At 39.5% G+C, this 21,518-nt stretch overlaps 2 protein-coding genes and 1 non-coding gene across 8 annotated transcripts in view; 1 reads left to right on the top strand and 2 right to left on the bottom strand.

Annotated features, from left to right (window-relative positions):
* Positions 1-20,526, top strand: part of LOC111867497 (general vesicular transport factor p115) — a 38,314-nt gene extending 17,788 nt beyond the window's left edge. The window contains exons 14-19 of one of the 5 annotated variants that reach the window (XR_002843358.2): positions 1,198-1,383; positions 2,777-2,869; positions 5,192-5,374; positions 6,761-6,855; positions 17,200-17,363; positions 19,880-20,526. Coding sequence is in view for 3 of the 5 variants with exons in the window: in XM_023857437.2 (XP_023713205.1) it covers positions 1,198-1,383; positions 2,777-2,869; positions 5,192-5,374; positions 6,761-6,826 (528 nt within the window). In the remaining 2 variants the exon portion in view is untranslated. Of the gene's footprint in view, positions 1-1,197; positions 1,384-2,776; positions 2,870-5,191; positions 5,375-6,760; positions 8,549-8,652; positions 8,970-9,800; positions 9,844-17,199; positions 17,404-19,879 lie in introns of those variants that run through there. The other 4 variants (XR_002843359.2, XM_023857437.2, XM_023857436.2 and 1 more) reach the window with 4 other exon arrangements.
* On the bottom strand, positions 2,216-2,319 carry LOC111867519. Its single transcript, XR_002843361.1, has one exon. It is a non-coding gene; the product is annotated as a U6 spliceosomal RNA (small nuclear RNA).
* On the bottom strand, positions 11,652-14,455 carry LOC111867499 (zinc finger protein 260-like). 2 transcript variants are annotated; one of them, XM_033752706.1, is made up of 2 exons: positions 13,662-14,455; positions 11,652-13,418 (listed from the first exon to the last, which is right to left on the bottom strand). In XM_033752706.1, the coding sequence occupies exon 2, from the start codon at positions 13,317-13,319 to the stop codon at positions 12,570-12,572; it is 750 nt and encodes a 249-aa protein (XP_033608597.1). In that variant the 5' UTR covers positions 13,320-13,418; positions 13,662-14,455; the 3' UTR covers positions 11,652-12,569. The 2 variants fall into 2 exon arrangements, with proteins under 2 accessions (XP_033608597.1, XP_023713206.1); XM_023857438.2 differs by having other exon boundaries at positions 11,652-13,269.
* Positions 20,527-21,518: the final 992 nt, after the last annotated feature.

The raw sequence follows: 21,518 nt of genomic DNA, 5'->3' as shown, positions 1-21,518 counted from the left end.
GTCAGAGGTTAGAGGGCCTGGCCCTCCAGGTCTGGGGGTTGGACTCGAGTCCAACAATCTCACATTGGAAAGAAAACAATATAGTGTGACGTGGACAATGCAATGCTCGTTAAACACCCCCTCCACCGTGGTGATGTAACAGGGGAAACTGCAGTTGCTATGCAGCAGTAAACAACTCTCGGCAGCGTTGCCCAACAATGCCTTTGTAAACACGGCATCACACAACAGGGGAGCCCATGCAGTGACTGTTGCTAGGCAATCAGTAAACACGACGTCACACAACAGTGAAGGCTATCACGTAACTGTTTTCTGTGTTGTCTGTGCCAAGGCTAAATATGGAGCAGCGAACACTATTCAGTAGTGAGTAGTTAGTAACCAGACCATTAAAATGTAGCGGCCGTCGAAGTCATTTGCAGTCTAGCATTCGCCAGAGGAAGTAATTGTGATACTGCCAATGGCAGTAATTGTGTAATTGTGAATTGTATATGTGTATGAGCGAATGTGGAATAAATTCGCTATATTCAATGTGGCGTAAAGTTATTCGTCACGTTACACACCCAACACGTGACAATATGTTAAAGAAACCTAACAAGGGTTGCCGGATGGATAATTTAGGGAACTGCTAATGAAATGCTATAAGAATAATAAGTTAGTCTTGTTGCTTGGAATGCGATCAGTTTACTCAGAGGTAAGATAAGACAAAATTGGAATTGATGGCCCAGATTGACATGGCTCATGATTTATGAGAGCTAAAAGAGAAGAGAGGGAGGCAAATATCAAATAATAGAGAAGAATGGACATCATGACCTGAGTCTGGTAAATTGGGATTTGTGGTGAACAAAGTGGCACTGGGGCGGGTTTTCTCCAAGTACTTTGGTTTCCCCTGCCAGTCTTCATTCCACCAAATTGTTCATCGTCATAATCACCCAGGGCAGGCTACAATAGGCCAATCAGTGGCTGCCGTGCCGAGTGGACCCAGTAGGACTCCATCCCCCACTAAGCGAATTAAAGAAAAGGGGGCATCATGAAGAAGGCCAAGGTTCTGAGAGGAACTAAGAGCCATGGAGTTTGTAAGTAATAACATTTCATTGTGATGTGTCATTGGTGATTCCAGGCTACATACAGAAGAGGTCATTCTTGTTATATGGAGTTATGTCAGAGTTCTGCAAAGTCAAGGAGCAGTTTGTTATGTTGCAGGCACAGGTTGATGATCTGACATCAACCATATCTCAGCTGCGAGATGAGAACATGGTGCTCCGTGCACAGACAAACACAGGTTTGGGACAGACCACAGATGGTAGCACATTAGGGCACAAGTCATGGGCCAAGTCCCACCAATTGAAGACAGACAGTGAATGTAAGGACAGCCTTACCTGCAAGCTGGTGAGTACTCCAGAGTTGTCCAGAAACTGCTTCCTTTAACTTGGGGATGGGTGTGTCTCCAGGCACATAGTCAGACCATCATGTAGACCACTGTAACTCCTTCCACATCCTATAAGTTTCCTTTTAATGCATCCTCCCATTTAGTTCTACCCTGTTCACTGATGTATTATCCCCTTATGTTTTCTGTGAAGAAAATGTACTTGTATAGGCATTTTTTACTGCATGAGTCATCCCCCTGACTCAGCAAGGTGTCTAGTTCAGCTTCTGTCAGTGGTCATACCAGTACTCATTTCAAACCTACCCGTTGAGTACAATACCTGCCAACGCCTCCTTTGGTAAAACCATGTGTCTGTTTTGTAATGAGCCCATCACTGTTATGGTCAGCAGCCTTCGCTTCCAGGGAGACAGCTGTGGATTCCTTTACTCACCAGAAGCAGGTAACTGACAGTTTCATTTAGAAGGAGAGTGTGTCTTACTTGCCTTTTGTTTAGAGGTTGGAGTGGACAGTACCAAAAAATTTTAAGTAAAGTTGGTGGATGTGATTTCCAGAAGCACTGAGATGTGCCATTTGTGTGGTCACTGTAGAAGTGGAATGTCAAGGTAACTGGGTGTGGGACTAGAGGTATTCACAGCTGTCACTCTAAAGAGTATGGTCTTCTGGGTTGTAGCGACATGTAGCTTTGAGAGAGCCGAATGTACCTTTGAAATATTGGGCCCCCCTCAGAACTATAGGGCATTGCATTCCAGGAGACAGCATGCTTCAAGGCAGTTCAACCAACAACTGCAAAAAGTTTGATAGTTTGTAAGCAAAATCTGTTTCTGACTGGGTTGCAACAAAACATGACTCTTATTTTAGACCAGTGATCAAGCTAGCGCAGGGGCCATGCTAATCTTCTCTGTATTGTTCCAGTTTTAGTATATATACATTGAAAGTAAAAGTCTTAAAATGAACTAGTTACATAATTAAAGTACAGTTAAGAGGTGGTTGGTTTCCAATGGCTGCATTTGGGATCATTTAACCCATTTTGCTTCTTGCTTCCCAATAGAGAGCACTCAAGTTCTTGCTTTGTTGCATCTTGAAGAAGTTTGCACTTTTCTTTAGGAAGCTTTGCCAGGATTGTTGCTCATTTTTCACTACCCATGGGACACGTATCATTTAAAGAATGTCACAGACACAAGCAAATTTGTCCCCTGTACAGTTAATAGTTGTACATACAATTATATTTCAAAATATGTAGTTGTAATCTTAATAATGTGGGGTGATGCTTAGGCAGACATGTTGTATACACAGACGGTTGTTATGGTGCTCGGAGGTCTATTGGCTGTGTATGTTTGTTCATAATAAATCCATGCATCAGCAGAGCTTTGTTAGCAACATGCTCTTGTTCATCAGGAGGAGCAGGTGACCTCAGGGACAATGTCTGACCTGGAGGCTCGGTTGCGGTCAACAACCATGGATGGGACAGTTTCCACAAGTGATACAGAGGTTGGTGGAATCCTCCAGTGTCCACTTGCTCAGATGTCGGTTGTAGTTGTGTATTTGAGTTTACTCATACAGTAACTGGGTTTTGTATTCAAGAGGTCCTGGCTATCAGGTATGAAGTACTGTAGAGCATAGTTTCCTTCCATCCATACAAGTTCTGAGAGAATTCTTGAGAATGGGGGATAGCTGCGTCTGTAGCCTAATTCATTTTGTGTTGTTCTGGGTTATGACAGTGTTGCATGTAGATTCTAAAGGGTTCTGATGATGGTGGATGACACACAGAATTACTGGATTTTTTCTTTACTTTTTCCTTCGTCCGGAATTCTAAGTAATAGAGGACACGACGTTTCAGAAACTGGATCTGTTTCTGTCTTCAGGTGAGAAAGGAAGGGGCCCAACTGAGTAGGTGTCTTCCTTTCTCACCTGAAGACGGAAACAGCTCCAGTTTCCGAAACGTTGTTTCCTCTGTTACCTAGAATTCTGGACAATGGAAAAAGTCTAAAAAACTAGTAGTACTGTGTTGCATTTTGGGAAATGGCAGGTTATATAGAAGTGATAAGAGGTAAGTGGGCCATGCAGGATGGAGCTCTGTTTCTGTACCTGTGTGAGAAGGTAAGGAAAATAAGCAAGTTGGTTCTTCTGATTCATATCTATGGATACCATGTCAAATTGCATCCCCATAGAGGTTACCAGGAGAAGAATTGTACCTACCTGCTTCAGTGGTTTCTTATTATATCAGCAATGAACAATGTATCATGAATGAACAAAGGAAAAGAAGAAGATCAGATCTGTTCAAACCGTGTGTCTGTCTGTTCTCTGTTCTCGTGCTTTGTTACTTAAGGTCTATAAATTTAGCTGAGAAATGGCCTATTATGTTATTTTATTCAGCATTATTTAACCTACTCTGAAGTAAAAAATGTAAAACTCTCCCTGTAACAGGCCATGGAGGCCCATGGGGTTGTGAGATGCTGAGGTTCCCACATTTTCTAGACAGCTCACAGATGGCAGTGAAGTTGTCAGCCTTATGCACCAGCCACCCTTTATGCCCAGGAAGATTCCTGGTACGCATTTCTGTTGGAGGTTGAGTTGACCCCAGGGCCATAATGTGGCTGGAAACATTAGGTCAACTTAAGAATTCAGTGACTTCATCAGGAATTGAACCCACATCCTTCCCGCTTGTAGCATAGTGCCTCAACCAACTACACTGTTGCGTGCTCCACTCAGAAGTAAACAAAAAGGTAAATGTGAATGAAAACCTCCAGTTTCATTTATATATTTGACAGTTACACTTTTCATGAGACAAGAAAAATCAGTTATTGCCCATCCTTATGTATGGAGGCTTTCTGGACTAGCTGAATCCAGTCTGCCAAGCCATGGGAGAGAGATGCATGTGGTAGCTGAACATGCTTTTCATGAGAAACCCAAGCAGTAGACTGTCATCTGCATTACTACACAGTTTCCCTAATATTATTTGTCTTGTACGGCTGTGACTGTACCTGCAAGTGACTGGTATGTATCAATTCTCTTTGTGTTTCTGTTTTTGCAAGATCATTTAGAAATCTGATTTGTATTCTCAGTTACAGTATTGAACTGAGATCATGAAATATACACTTGCAGAGGGGGTATATGATGCTTACAGTGCCGCAACACCATGCTGGCGCATTAGGCCCTGATTCGTGGTCCTGGGGGCACCTGCCCAGCTGCACAGGTATTACCCTGCCAGCACCACCTTTCATCAATGCTCCTGGCCCATAGCCAATAGTACCATTGTCTGAGTCCAGGATCTCAGTGACATCTGGGTGTCAGATTTGATAGTTACAGATAGGATCAGAAGATAGAAACAGTAAATTATAATGGGTATGCTTGAGTCAGTACTGCGGTGTCCACTGTGATCAAAAAGAAGTTAATTGCACTGTGCAATGCTTACTATTATTTTGCAAAGTTTAATGATTCATTATAAATGTAGCTCTTTTGACAAAGTTTGTTTCGTAGGCAAAAGTATTGCATATGCACTGAAATGGTTTTCTTAGTAGATTTTAAGCTTGCTTCAAATTCAGTGATGATGTTGATAAAGGGAACAATTTATGCTGAAATTTAAGCAGTCTTTATGCTAGCATTATTAAACCTGAACACTGTCATGTGCTTGATTAATATTCTTGCAAGGATGCTTTGGCCTCTTTTATTCTGTTTTCACCTTCTTGTTGTATATAACTCGTTTGCCAACATGATGAATCATCTACATCTGTACTCATTGGCCCACCCATGAACAAGTTCACATGTCATTGAGATGTGTGAATTCATCTTGGTGTGTACTCATGGTTACAGAAAGAGCTACGTGAAACACAACAGCGACTGGCAGCAGCAGAGGAGAAGTTGGCAGAATTGGAGTCTGCGGACTCTGAGTTGCAGAAATTGCGAAAGGACCAAGAAGATTTACTGGAGCTACTCACAGATCAGGACACAAGACTGAACCAATTAAAGGCTCAGCTGCGAGCCCTCGGCGAGAAGGCAAGTCACATTTACTACTTCATGATTACAACACTCGCAGCTAAGAAGAGAACACACATCACAAGATGCGGTTTACACAGAAAATAAGAAAAACGACCCCGTAGTGAACGAACCACATGCAAGTTTTAATTAAGACAAATAAGATGAATTATCTTAAGTTTTAGCCAGTGTAAATTTATCATAGTTGACAAATACGGACTTTTTAAATACTTTTTAAATGGTGTTGTGAAAACATATGAGGGCAAGCAATACAATACATTGGCGTAATTGGGACACCTGATGATGGCACTATGTTGCCGAAACATGTTGTGAAGTGACAGGTGAAATTGAGTGCACTAAAAGACGGCCACTGTATACATATAATGGATGAAAATCAATGCAACAGGACGCTAAAATATAACATTATCCATAAGCTAAATAATTGTATTTGGAACAAGGAAAAATTGCCTGATCAATGGAAGGAGTCTATTATTATACCAGTTCACAAGGGTGATAAAATTGAGTGTGGTAATTATCATGGGATATCACTGCTACCAACTTCATACAAAATTTTATCCAATATTCTTCTCTCAAGGTTAAATCCATACATATATGAAATTATAGGGGATCATCCGTGTGGATTTTGATGTAACAGATCAACCTGATTCAGGAGGAAATTAAGAGGAGATAGAACTCGGGTAATGCTTGCTACCGTTCAGTCCAGAACCTTTTGTCTTCTCGTCTGCTGTCTAAAAACATAAAAATTAGAATATACAGAACTATAATTTTGCCTGTGGTTCTGTATGGGTGTGAAACTTAGTCTCCAACATTAAGAGAGGAACATAGATTGCGGGTGTTTGAGAACAAGAACAATATTTGAACCAAGGAGAGATGAAGTGACAGGAGGTTGGAGAAAACTGCATAATGAGGAGCTTCATAACTTGTATGCTTCTCCAGGTATAATTAGAATGATCAAGTCAAGGAGGATGAGATGGCAGGTCATGTAGCACGAATGGGTAGAAGAGGAATGCATATAGGGTATTGGTGAGAAAGCCAGAAGGAAATATACCACTAGGAAGACCAGGATGTAGGTGGGTGGACAATGTTAAAATGGATCTTAGAGAGATAGAATGGAATGGTATGGATTGGATTGATCTGGCTTATGATAGGGACCAGTGGAGGACTCTTGTGAACATGGTAATGAACCTTTGGGTTCTATATAATGCTGAGAAGTTTGTGAGTAGCAGCACAATTGGGAGCTTCTCAAGAAGGGCTCAGCTCCACAGGTGAGTGAATTATTTTAAACCAGGAAGATTAGGAGGACATTGACGGTAAATATGCATGAAATGTCCTTTGAAGTGAATAATATATCAGAGAAGGCAACAGGATATGATTCTCTGTTGACAGGTGGACGACGACGATGAGGACTTGGAGGAAGAAGGAGAAGGCTATGAGGATGAGGACTCTGCATGAAACAGCTGAATGCAGGTGGAGACTTGAAGGTAACACTTCTCCTGAAAGAGTGAAAATTTATTCTACATGGAACAAATTACGGTGGCTGGAATTTCAGGGCATAAGACTTGCTGCCTATTTCCATACTTTTTTTAAATTGGATTTGGTTAGAATTCAACAAAGGATATGGAAAGTTTGTGGTGCTGCACAAACATTACATTCATCTGAGACAGTGGTCTTGTGGGTTGTGATACCATGTAGTCCTGTAGGCAGATGTTGACATTTCACAGCAACATGTGCCTTCATCTTCAGGGTGAAAGTGTGTAGGGTTAGGAATTTGCTTGTTTATATAGGTGTACTCATATTGCAAGGAAGGTAGCCAGTAAAAGAGGCTTTGCAGCCTACACACTTCCACCCTGATGATGGAAACAACAGTTCCTCTGAAACATCAACATCTCTGTACAACCCAGGAGACTACCTTCTCAACAGTCACCACCATGAAAGCCTCTGCAAAGAATTCCCTTCCTGATACGTGCTATGATTTATTTACATGTTCTAATTTATAGCATGTCCGAGCAGTTAATGTGTAAGGTCTTCTGTCTTTCCATCCGTCTAACTTTCTTAAAAGTTACCACTGTCATAAATGATTCTGGCATGTGGATTCAATTTTACCAGCCACTAGTAAAAAACATGTCTAATATACATTCCTTTATAAAATTTTGCAACAGTTGAGACTGGTGTTGATTGTCAGTTATTCAAAATTCATGACACACTCTGTACACCGTGTAGTGCACAGTGCAAACTGGTTTAGTTTTATTTCTGATGCAGGGGGGTTTTGCAAATCATTTACCTTCATGAACAGTAGGTACTAACAAGTCAATAATTCCACTAGTGCACAGGTGAGAAACAGGCAGTAGTGACCAGTTGACATTTGTCAAAGTGAATAGTGTTAGTATATTTACTGTTACTTCTGTGTTAACTCCCAGAACTCAGCAATGTCCTGATATATTTCTTATTAAGAGACTTTTTTGCTGTTCAAGTTGCAGAAGGTAGGCTTTGTTCATGCAGTGTGAGAGGTGGTTTTGTGTCCTGCCTCAGAAAATGCTCTGAGATGTGTATTTTACTGAACTAGAAAATGTAGAAGCATAAATAATTCCGAGTCTTGTAGGTCTTGTCAGGTTCTTGGCTGGTTGAGCTTCAGTTTTAGACAGAACTGTCCGCAAGTCAGATGTGTTTGTGAATCACAGTAACCATTCTCGTATTTCAGTTGACATCATCTAGGTGTGAGATTACATTGCTTGATCACTTTATGTTGCAACCTCCAAATGACTTTCAGAGCTTGAAAAAAAAATAAAAATCTGTATTCAGACTAATGTCACAGACAACTTAAGTTTTTCTGTATTCTAGAAATGAAAGTGAATTTAAAGTATTTCATAAATTTGTTGCTACTTAACATGGAGAGACAAAAATGTGAATGTATCAACTTTTCTTATGCATTAATGTTTCTCATACATTATTATTGTGTATGCTCTTCCATAGTAGAACAAGAGGCCATTGTACTCACTCATTGCAAGTGCACACAAATCTTATTAAATATGTCCATGAGAATGGTAATAAACTTATGAAACACCCTGTAAATCACAATGTAGAGGTCTGATGTATGAATCTCTCTCAAACTCAGCAAATTAGAAACTGCAAATTTGTGTATGGTACTGTGTTTAAAGGTTTTGAATGAATCCATAACTTGGACAGAACTTTTTCTTCAAGTTGTGCCCATAGCTTCCTCTGGAGTCTGCCCTCCACATCACAATACCAAACTCTCTGAATTCCACTCATTGTTTCTACAGGAATGCTGTGGGACAGTGTGGCGGCCCATTGTGGACTTCAGTTTTGGACAAGCAAATTTGTATAAAATATTGATAATTACCTTTCAAGTCTGTGTAGAATTGGTCATATAGAATTTTATGGTTTGTCCATTGGAGACATTTTTGTCTTCTCTGCAAAGAGATGCAACAGTTTTGGTGGTAACAGTGACCACTGTTCTCTATCGATAGCTATGAGGTATGCTTATTTACAAGCAATGGGACATTGAGGAGCTATTTCAAGGACATAGTGGCTCCGGTCTAGAAAACCGACATTAATGGCTGTGGGGACTCTTTGCACTGATGTGACACCCTCTATCTGCTAAAATTGGCACTAACTTTGCCAAAAAGTGGCGGTCGCTCAGTCGGTATAGTTCACTTGTGGACTCAAGTCACAGAGTTTTTTTTTTTGGCAAGGTACACAGCTTCCCAGAGGTGTTAGGTAGGCCGCACACCGGCGGGCCACACACTGGCATGTGTCAAGATATGTAACAGTCAAGAGACGATGTCTGCGACATGACGCAAAGAAAGCACAGTTGAAAGGAATGAGATTATGAAAACTGCCACACACCGGTCTGAGTCATGACGTCAGCATCATGACTCAAGACTGGTGTGCAGTGGTTTTAATACTCTCATTCATTTCAACTGTGCTCCTTTCTTTACATCATGTCACAGACATTGTGTCTTGACGCATGCCAGTATGCGGCCTATCTTAGAAGACATTTCACCTGTCCACATACATCCACATGAGTATATATTCTCGACAGGATTTATGGAAGGTGAATAAATGAAATGAAATGTGAAGAAAATGGCAGAGTTTGGGCTTGAAGCTTGTCTGCATACTTACCACACAGCTACAGTATCTCCAACAGTATGAGAGGAATGTGTGTATTTCCTTGAATTCCACATCTCTTACACATGATGAACATTTATTGAGATGATATTTTCAGAATTCATGGAAGTCCAGACTGATTCCCTTTCTCATGCTTTGAAATTTCCACTATGTGGACTGTTTAGTGACCAAGCCTGTCCATCCATTTCTGTCTTCTGAAAGCTTGTCCTCCTCATTTTAGCCACGTTCTTCCTGCATTTTGCTTGACATCTTTCCTAACTTGTTCCTCTCTTGATTTCAGGTCTTCTTATTGGGCATTTTCCTTTTAGTTTGGCTCACATTTATATACAGGGAGAATTTGCGAAAGGTGTGTGTGTGTGTGTGTGTGAATGTGTTTTATGTAATCCACTGGGTAAAATTTGTCGCTTCTGACACTAATTTCCAATGCATGTCAGTGCATTGTGCTCTGAACTAACCTGATAAGTGGTAACCTTTAGCACTGTCTTGAGATAATTCAGGTCCTTTTCTTCAGTTCACCCCCCCCCCTCCAACCAAAATTATTATCCAGAGCAGCTACACTTATTCAGAGTGCAGGATTGTTGCGGGACTGAACACAGGGGGACATGCAGTAGATCACTCAGGGTTGTGGTGCATGGCCTGGTTAAGCCCCAACCCTTATTCATTCACTCACTAATTCTTTCATTATCCAGAGTGAACTTGGGAGATTCATGTTCTTGGGTGTACTGTTTGTTAACCTACATACAGTCATTTTATTCACAAATTAATGTACCTCCTTAGCTGATGAACTAATTAAAAACAATTATTTTTCAATTAGATTGGGAAACAAATCTGTAATGGAAGGACTTACTGACAGGGTCTCCAGACAAAAGAAAAAATAATCCCTTTTTAAGAAAGTACAAGATTCAAGCTGAGAATTTTTAGCAATATCACATCGGTACATACGTATGTTCACTTAAAACCAATGGCCTTGAATTTGAGTTAAGTTTAAAAACAGCAACATCATGTGCTGGGAGAGATTATATACAAAACTTGGCAAGGAAACCGCAAAGGAATAGGCTGTTTAGCTTTTTAAAGCACAGTGATTATTATATACATACCACCTTCTTTAACATTAAAACAACTGTGCATTATGCCCACACAGTATATTTGTGTCATAAGAATCTCAGAATAAACAGTTATTATTTCCCGAAACTATTAACCAGTTCGTTATTGTAACGTATATGTAACATCTCCTGTAAGACAGAACTGGATTTGTAGGTAATATTTTGAAGAAATTCATGCTTCACAGGGATATGACATGAAGGAATACAGGACAGGATCAGTTTCTATTACAATGAATGACAGTTCATTCACTATAAAGTATGAAAAAGTGTGAAGCCAGCAGAAGTGAAGTTGCTCTAACCTTCTGCTGATGTGTGTCAGCATTATTGCAGTCAGTTTTCTTTTGTCTTCATACTGTATTTATATGACATATTCCACATCCTACAGTCATTTTGACTAACTTTGGATCCATGGAATGCAATGTAATGTGAGATTTTGAAGTCATATTCTAAATGTTATTTAACATAAGTCTCATAACCGAGCAGATTAGTGTAGCGATAATGGTGTTTAGTTCAAATACCTGCTGGGACAGCATCTATGCTGACTTTGGTATTTTGTTGTCTCCCACAGTCATTCCAGCCAAACACCAGGACACCATGACCACTTCCTTTCAAATTATTTATTCACCATCATCCACCATTCACTGCCATTTATTCCATGTGCTGTTTGTTGTAAAATAGTGCACAAGAAAGTCTTGTACACATGGATCACAAATGTAACATAAAACCAAAACTTTAGTTTCTAGGCTTGTCTCTCTCACAGCTTATGCCAGTCTTGAGCAGAATTTGATTGAAAGAGAAATGTCCAGATGTAATTTTACATTAAGCCATATTGGCTGCGCATTGTACTCTAGGAATAGCACACGTCTGAAGTCCAGCTGAGCATTGAATTTTATCGATGCTAACACCATTATCTCAAAGTTAACATCTGGCTACCAGCCACATGGTACTTTGGGATTCTAAAATCCCCCTACTTCAGGATAAAGGTTTGGCTACTAGAACCAGCCAGGGGGGCAAAATGAGTTGTGGAACCGATTTGAAAACTGTTTAATTATGTTCCTTAGGAATACAGTTGTGGGAGTAAACCCCATGCAGCAACACACATGTTGTTATTTATGAATTTATTTGTATGTTCTTTTGTAAAAAAAAAAAAAAGTCCTATTATGTTCAGTCTGTCATATTGTGAAATAAATAGTCCAGTGTCAAATTAATTCACCTGTTCATGAAATCTGCTACTGACTTTGGTTTGTATTTAAGAATTACATACATTACAGCAGCATACTGAAATACACTCCTACACTAATTATCATACATAACGATGTTACACACCCACAACTTAATTCAGGGGGGGGGGGTATGGCATTGTAAGTCCATTCAGCAAAAGAAGCATGAGGGTAATTAATATGCATAATTGGGTTGTGTACACTAATCTACATCTCAGTTTATGTTACACTACAGTTTAACAAAGCTTAATAATGTATGGCACTTGACATATCTGCCCCCTCGTATCACACACAGAAAGCTTCTTTCACCCACTGAACTCTGTCAACATTGCACCAATATGATTGGACCATTGATTTGAGTATTTGACTTGGTTAGATGCAATGTTAGGCACAGACCCCTGAACACAGTTGCAGAAATTTGCAAATTATTGTAGTGCACAAGAAAATGAGGCTGCAATCCAATAATTTGCAGTCAGAATTGCAAGCTAATGCTACACTCGAACAAGTCTAAATATGCTATTTACACAGAGCCAATTGAACAAGAATAACAATAAATAAGTACATTTAATTAATATATTATTTTACTGTTTGACGACAATCTCTGAATGTAGCCAGGTGGAGCTGACATAAACACGTGCATGATCCTCAGGAGTCATGGAAACAAGGAAAGGCCTCATGTATGTGCCAGGTACAGCAGCCCCTTAGAACTAGGCATTCTTTATACAATTAGTCAGAGAGCTTGGTCTTGTTGAGGGGAAGGTCTGGGGAGAGGTGATGAGAATAGTACCGCATGTCACACCCTGCCTCATAACTTGGACTGATGTCACGGTGGACTCGATTGTGATGCCGGATGAGGTAGCTGTCCCTGACGAATGTCCTCCCACAGACATGACACTCAAAACTGGCCCCTGATGCATGTGTCCGGATGTGGATGGCAAACTGACTCTTGGATGTGAATGTAAGACTGCAGCGGTCACACGTTAGGGGCTTTTCTGCCACATGACTCCAACGGTGTGCTGTCACATAGCTCTTGACGGCAAAACGCTTGTGACAGATGTCACAGGAGTAGGGGCGTTCCCCTGTGTGTACACGCTTGTGTGTGTTGAGACTGCTCTTCTGTGTAAAACGTTTCAAACACAAATCACACTGAAACGGTCGTTCACCTGTATGCGTTCGCATGTGCACCTCGAGGTAGGGTTTGCGGCAGAAGCTTGCCTCGCACGCTGTGCACTGAAATGGCTTGCTGCCTGAATGCAGTTTCATGTGAACATAATATGAGGATGCAGATGACAGTATCTTCCCACACACTTTGCACGCCTGGGGTTTCGAGCGGGGAACGGTTTCGGGCTTCTGAACGTGTGGCTGTTGAAGGGGTTCCTTGTCTGGAGTGATGCTGCTATTGCCTCCATCTTCCCTCGATTGGCAACTGTAAAATCCCATGGGTTCTATTTTTATCGGGTGACCATACATCTCCATTGTTTTTGTTTTGTCATAAGGTAAATATAAAATCAAATTAAACTACTGTGACTGTCACCAACTATGAACAGGTCATGTGTGCGAAAAGTCAAAAGTCACCTGAAAAGAAGAGTAAGCTGTAAGGTTTGTATCTACTTTTATTGTTATTTTGTGACTTTTTAAAATAGAAATGAAATGCTCTTCCCTCTTCTTATTGATGTAACAAAAAGCTGTAAAATTTTGGTTAGGGACGTTTACATAAACAGCACCTGACCATATTCTACAAACAGAATTAGAAGTTCTGCTGATATAAACTGCTGCCCGATATTGCATGCGTTAAAAATGAATTTAGGTGACTATTACCTCTGTGAGACATGATTTTCTGGTGTACTCTCTACCTGCATCTGAGTAATCTGACTTATTGACTGCGCTAATCTCATATATGAACGACAATTCTCTTTATCCGTCCGCAAGGAAACTAAGATGGCTGCTCTCTAGCGAGAATTGGCTATATGAGAAACGAAGTTCGGATACGTAGCTATTTTCTTACAGTCTTGTGCAAAATTAAGAAAAAGTCTTCGGTAACGAGTTCGGCTTGTGTGAGAACTGAAATATTCTATGCACGTATAAAATCTTGCCTGACAATCGTATAGAAGTATTCTGTTTCCAGACGGAAAACTATTGCGCACGAATACAGTGCACTACTTCGAATTCTAATAAGGGCATTTATAAAAGGTCCAATATTCATTCTGCACTCAAAACAACAGCTAAGTAAGCGAATTTTATTTCATGCGGTCTGAAATCTGTAATGTTTCGTAAATAATACGATGAAGTCCGGTCTGTGTCATGTCCAACTGAATGGACTATGGAATTACCGCCGAGGCGCGTCATCTATTGAGAAGTCTCGATTGTAAGTCGAGGTCGTCGAGGTTATGTCAATGAAGATCATGAAGATGTTTATACGATAGATATGGTTTAATCAGTTGTACCGGTTCATACAGTTCATACACGCGTTGCGCTAGTGTCGGGTCGAAGTTGGCGTGTGTGTGGACCGGTGTGGACGATAAAATTTTAGAAGAAATAAGGTGTGTAGGTTTGAAGTAGGGAAGGTAGTGCTGTGTTATGAATATGGAAGGAAGGTGTGATAGATAGTTCTGCAGGTAAGGAAGCGCAAATTCTACACTAGCGTATAAAGTGAACCTGGCTTAAATATAGCAAAGTTTTAGTAATAATAACCTGCAAAATTTTGGTTCGCACCAAAATCACACGTGTTGTAAATATTAAACGAAACATAGCTTGTTTTGTATTAGTCTTTTAGCCAAATTTCAGTAGTAGCGTGCCTAAAAATGATTAATGTGCGCAAATCTGCATGACATACTGTTGTTACTACTAGGAAAGGAANTTCACGGCCTATTACGGGGATAGAAAACAAGTTTAGGTTCGAAGAAAGCAGTCTTCTGGGATTTGGCACTGTATATGTGGTGTTAACCGACGTTTCGGAGGAACGTATCGCCCCCATCTTCAGGGTAGAAGAAAAAGTATAAGAATTCTGCAAGCGACAACGCCGTGAGAAACGGTAAAGCAGTCTGCTTTACCGTTTCTTATACTTTCTTATACTTTTTCTTCTACCCTGAAGATGGGGGCGATACGTTCCTCCGAAACGTCGGTTAACACCACATACACGGTGCCAAATCCCAGAAGACTGCTTTCTTCGAACCTAAACTTGTTTTCTATCCCCGTAATAGGCCGTGAAGGCCCATAGGGTTGTGAGGCGTTGAGGGTCCCACATTATGTAGATGGTCGGCTCAAAGATGGCGGTAAGGTTGTCAGCCTTACGCACCAGCCGCGCTTTACTCCCCTGGAAAATTATTTAATGCCTGGTACTCATTTCTGTTAGAGGCTGAGTCGACCCCAGGGCCATAGTGCGGCTGGAAGTATTAGGTCAACTGAAAAAAATTCAATGACCTCATCGGGCCTTGAACCCCTGAACTTCCAGCTTGTAGCATAGTGCCTCAACCAACTACATCCCCCTTGCCTCCTGATAAGGATTAATATTCGTTGGTGTGATGTGAATTGACACTAGGTAGGATATTTTGCCCAACATTCATTGCCCTGTGTTTACTTATGATATTTTTATCTGCCTTAAAGTATGAGCTTTTGCTTTATCTAATTACTGAGTAGTGTACCATTGTATGACCAGTATAAGTGGTTCACCGAATTTTAAGTAAAACCAGTAGAAATATTGGAAAACTGCTAATATTGGCGGCCAGTCCAGTGACTGTAAGCCAACCAGACTGACTTACTAATGGAGTAACTGCAAGAGAGGCAAGCAGATGTAATGAGGCAGGTGAAAGTGGGCTGTGATATGATGCAATAGCTGAAACCTAGCGAAATGTTACATCGAAGCTCATATGATGTTTAGGGTAAATACTCATTTGCCTAAAACATTGTTAATGATGGTCTGTCCTGTGAACTTCAGTTGCCAGAACTGTGCATTTACAGAATTGCTCTGAAAATCACAAGGCACATAAAAACATGGCAAGTCAAAATTTTTTTCTTTGTACCTCAGTACTACCTGCATCTTCTCTTAATATTATATATTAATTTATATAATTATATATATAATATATGCAGCATCCTGCTGCACATCTCTTAGTACCAAATTTACAGGTTCCACCATCTCGCGTGCAACATGTCTGTCCATAAAACATCTTAACTTCTTAACAANTTTACGCAGAAACTGCCTTCTAAAAGAAGCTATCGAAGGAAAGATAGATGGGCGGATAGAAGTGACAAGAAGACGAGGAAGAAGACGTAAGAAGATGCTGGATGACCTTGGGGACAGAAGAGGATACTGTCATTTGAAGGAGAAAGCTCTAGATCGCATTAAGTGGAGGAATTGTTTTGAAAGAGACTGTGGACCTGTCATCTTGACAGATTACTGATGATGATGATGATGATGATGATGTATAAATATATGTTACAGTCTGATGAATGTACATGATCTGTTGAGATTGCTGACACAAAATAATGGTCTTCAGAACATTTTTTATAGTTTCAGTAATGAAGATGGTAACAGAAATCATGAAGGCATGTGTATATGTGTTGCTGTTTAATAGTAACCCATTTTCAATGAGGTGAGATGTGTTACCTTGAGGATTTCTTACTCTGATACAATATTCATTTGTACCAGTTTGTTAGTTCTTTAGATTTCTTGTCTGAACTGGTCGATCACCTCAAGGTTCATCTTTGTGGAAGCAAACTAGTAGGACCACGACAGAACTCATCCAATCCGACAGCGCGTGAGACATATTGGGAATGTTACGTTAGGTCAGATTGCGTAATAAGCAAAACAAATTTCTGCTTAATAAACTGAATCTTGTGGTACAGGAATTTTCTGTATTTTTCAAATTTGGGATGTATGTAGTTTGAACTCCTGTATTCAAGCATTTTGCATTAAAACTTTTCCATAGTTTTCTTCAGCCATGCAATGCACAAGCACATGAATGAATGCTGGGATAGCAATAAGAATAGTTGTGTATACTTTTTTTTTCTGGCAGTTCTGGAATTGTGTTATGGAAAGAACTGCTGTTAATGTGATGAGAGGTGTTAATATCAGACCAAGGAAGAAATACCTGGGAATATCCCACTTGCTGTTAGTATATCCCAGCCAGGAAGGATTGCTTATTAAGGTGGATGTCATGCCATGTGCCAATAATGGGCATATTTTGTGCTCTTCTTGAATTTATACAACTACATGTAACATGTTCAAGAAAGTTTTCACTTCTGTTCAATGTAATAGAGGTCATGAAAAGTTCAGATCTTATGAATTGCTTGTAGCAGTAGAGTGTGCCATGCAGTTTGCAGTTTTATATCTTTATGTTACTATTCTCTTTACTAGTGTTCCTGGACAGACATGAGTGAAGATGTTGCTGTTCTAAGAGATGGGATGTTGACACACTGAGCCAGGGGCATCCAGGCAGTCCACCCACACCAGCTGCACTACAGACTGAGGAGGGAGTGTGTCTCGCCATTCATGAACCATGAGGAATTCAAGTAACAGCCGTGAGTGCTGTACAGTGTTGATTGTTGGCTTCATGTTGAGGTTTTGTAAACTGAAGTTCTGAGAAAAATTCTGATAGCTGTTACAATCAGCAATATACCAAAGTATTTATACAATACCTCGAACATAAGATTATTATAGATATTCTGATAAAATACCATATAATAGATTATTTTAGATATGTAGATGATATTTTGATCATATGTAATTCCCATACAACCAATATCGAAAATATGTTATATGAATTCAACAATATCCATTCCAACATAAAATTCACAATTGAAAAAGAAACAAATAGTATGATCAATTTCCTAGATATATCTATAGAAAAAGTTCATAATATATCTACAACTATCTACAGAAAACCTACAACTACCGTCTTAATCATTCATAATGATTCATGTCACCCTTTTGAACATTAAAAAACAGCTATAAATTTTCTCATAAACCGATTAAATCATTATCCTCTTACACAAAATAATAAAAATATAGAAGAAAATATTATTAGAACTATCTTAAATAATAATAACTATCCACAAAATACTATACAGTTAACATAAAAACCCTCCACTAAAAATAGTATGCCAAAAAATAAATGGGCCACCTTCACCTATTTTGGCCACAAAATTAGTCCAATCACAAAACTTTTCAAGAACACTGAAGTTGGTATCTCATATAAGACAAAAAACAATATAAGACATCTATTGAAAATTAAAGATGACAAAAATGATCTGTATAATCTCAGTGGGGTTTACCAACTACAATGTTCTAACTGTCCATTGAAATATGTAGGACAAACCGGACGTACATTTAATATCAGATTCAAAGAACACATACATGATATAAAAAATAATGGACAAAATTCTAAATTTGCACAACATATTTTAGATACTATGCATGATTATAATACGATAGAACATTGGAAGTTTTATATATCGGCAAGAAAGGCCGAACTTTAGATACATACAAAAGATTTCATATGTATGAAATCACTAAACAAAATTTACAACTGAATGATAATTTTACCAAAATGTTCAACCCCATATACGATGTTATAATCAATACTACCAAAACATAACATCCAGTTACTCTCCCCCCTCTCTCTTTACTTTCACTTCCCATATACCTTATCCCCCCCCCTCTCCTTCCTTTGAGTCAACTTTAATTTTACATCAACAAATCAGTCGTTGTTTACTCCTCATACAGTACAGACATTTTATTTCATATGATGAGGCACCTCTACTCTGTAAGTACATATATTATACATACCACAGCTTCAATTTAAATATTCAAATAACATATTTAATACTATTCCTTTTTTTTATATATTTTCAGATTAATTAACTTGCAACGTCATGGTCCTCCAATACCATCTTATATACTTATATTTTTTTTTTGTCCAGGGAACTTATAAAGTAAACATACGACTGATTAGATGTTATAAAACATCAATGTTAATCTTATTTTATATTATAACCTTCAGTTTTATATATAAATGACCATTGTATTTTTACACAAAAGAATTAACTATTTTTGTCATTGTATCTACTTTTATCACAGTTCAGTAGTATATGTTTGTTGATTTGTATTCACCTGATGATGGCCGTTAATGGCCGAAACATGTAGTGAGGCATAGCTGGGTATTGACCTTAATACTCCTTAGTTGTGTTGTGACAGAAAAATAAAGTTATGTATTGTAACACAACAGGATGCATGAAATGAAGAATATTTGCCACCTTTTCTTTACCTCAGCACTAGTCAGAGGTGAGTTGTCGGTTATCAGAATTTTTAATATGACAGAGGGTGAGGTGGGCTTCATTTTTACATTTACATAGAGGAGAGTTAAAGAGTTTTTAAACCTGGTCCATTTCTGTTGAAATAATAGAAAAATGTGTTGAGTCAGATAGTTTGGCCCATTTTTCCCATGCTAGGGAGCAGTATGAGCATAGGGCACGCCAGTGTTTCCCAGTTTGAGTTGACCATGGAACCTGTTTGCAACCAAATATTTTTATAGAACAGTAATACATAAGGTTACAAGGCCAACATATTATGTAATTTAAATTCTCCTATCTGGCACAGCATATAATGCATTTGTGCATAATTCAAGAAAGTTATGGCGAAGGGTGTCAACTGAATTGCACGCCTTGTAAAGCATTCTGCTGAGGTAAAAACACTTCAGTTGAAAGTGGCATATTTAATTATCTTAATTATGCTGTAATGGAAGTTTCTTACAGAACATCACTTGGGAAACACTGGGTTAGACTGTATAATGAATGTTTGGGAAGTGCATTTTGTTGCAGTGTCATAATATTTTGCTGTGTATGTACATATGTTTCAGGACAACTTTTTGATGCCATCATCAGGACCCACTTATACTGGAGGTGCAAGTTGAGTGTCGAGTTGAAGACGGACTTGTGCCTCCAGTGTAGTGAGGTACTTAAAAGATGGCGGGCAGCAAGGAGTTGTTGCATGATATGTGACGTGGATGTTAAGATTGTGCCCCCCCCCCTTTTTGCAGATGAGAGAGAAGACTCTGGATCATGGATGGCTTCAGGGAGGGGAAAGTCAGTGGGCCTCTTTGGACTTGTGCCCAACTGAGTAGGTGTCTTCCTTTCTCACCTGAAGAAGGAAACAGATCCAGTTTCCGAAACGTCATGTCCTCTATTACCTAGAATTCCAGACGATGGAAAAAGTCAAAAACACCAGTAATTCTGCGTCATCCACCATTGTTAGAACGCTTTAGAATCTACCAGAAGACTTTACTTTTGCTGCCACTGTAACCTCAAGTCTTATGCCATGAACAAAACTGATCTTGTAATTTTGGTACTGTTACTTGTAGACAGACATGAGAAATCCAATATCTGCTTCCCAAGCATTGCCCAGTATTAGCATCAGACTTGGTACACACCTCTGCAGGGTCTGTGCATTGTGATGGTAGATCCTTCCAAGGTGCTCCTTGCTCAGTCAATCTGATGGGCTTCTCGTGGGTTTCATACAGGAGGGTGGATATCCTTGATGCTCTACCCTGTCACCTGGGGAGCAGCAATTTCTTCACAGATGTCTCTCCAGTCCCATGAAGAGAGACCCTTACATTTAGACTCACAGAACTGTAAATTATAATCGTGTCAAAATGCAGAAACGGTTCTTAAAAATTAAAATCTTTCATGCAAGTGTATTACTCTGCAGTTACCGTATTTACGCATGTATAGGCCGCACATTTTTTGCCAAAAATTCAAGAGGAAAACTGGGGTGCGGCTTATATTCGAAATCACACTTCATTTAAAAAAAATTATATTCATAATTAGTAATACAGTAATAGTAATAATTTCTACTCCTGAAATAATATTCCAAGAAAATTATTTTTTCTATAATTTCTGTCTGAAAATTGTGCTGTGGCCTATACACGCACACGGCCTATACATGCGTAAATACAGTATTCAAATTTAACTAACAGATTCCTCAGAATTCTCCTGACACACACCTTCACCATTGGAATCTCTTGTACTGCTTGGAGTAGTTTGATTCATGAATACACTGGAAGGAATGTGGAAGGGACCAGTCATGATTTATTCTGAGGTATTATCCTGACATTCGCCTGGAGGAACTTAGGAAAATGCAAAACACCTCAGTGAGGACCGTCAGTGTTTCGGGCGAGATGGAACCAGGCACCTCCCAAATACAAGTGAGAAACGTTACCGCTAGTGCCAGTTAGCCCCATCATGTAGATCAGCTAGACACTGAACAGTATGTCATACAGGACCAGAATTGCCATGTGATTTAGTCGTACGATCTAGTCTTGAATTCGGTGGGTTCAGATCTTGGACGAGATGGTGACTATCCTGAGATTCCCTCAGTTTTTCCATGCACATGCTGGGATTGTTTGCTTTCACATCCTTCCAAAATCATTATTGGCAAGTCATCTTATCATTCAATGATACATCGTGTATCATAATATCGACAGCATCGTAAAATAAACCACAAAGGAATGAAGCTGATTCTTGACACAGTTTGAACGAAGCCTTCATCTACAGTCTGTGACCCCTCCCCCCATCCCCAATAAATAACTGCCCACCCAATCAGACCTCTCTGGAGGGATGCAGATTATGTTCTTCATGCATGCTCGTAGTAAATACATCAGAAATTATCTTCAAATAGAA

This window comes from Cryptotermes secundus, unplaced genomic scaffold, assembly GCF_002891405.2.
Source record: "Cryptotermes secundus unplaced genomic scaffold, Csec_1.0 scaffold1089, whole genome shotgun sequence".
NCBI lineage: Eukaryota > Metazoa > Arthropoda > Insecta > Blattodea > Kalotermitidae > Cryptotermes > Cryptotermes secundus.
The sequence above is the reverse complement of the archived record's forward strand: the minus strand, read 5'-3'. Positions and strand labels throughout refer to the sequence as shown.

Excerpts from the sequence above, each read along its gene's own strand:
- LOC111867499 (XM_023857438.2), bottom strand. The coding sequence starts at position 13,738 with ATGAGATTAGCGCAGTCAATAAGTCAGATTACTCAGATGCAGGTAGAG. Across the intron at positions 13,270-13,661 it reads GAAAATCATGTCTCACAGAG|TTGCCAATCGAGGGAAGATG; the intron begins GTAATAGTCACC and ends GGGATTTTACAG.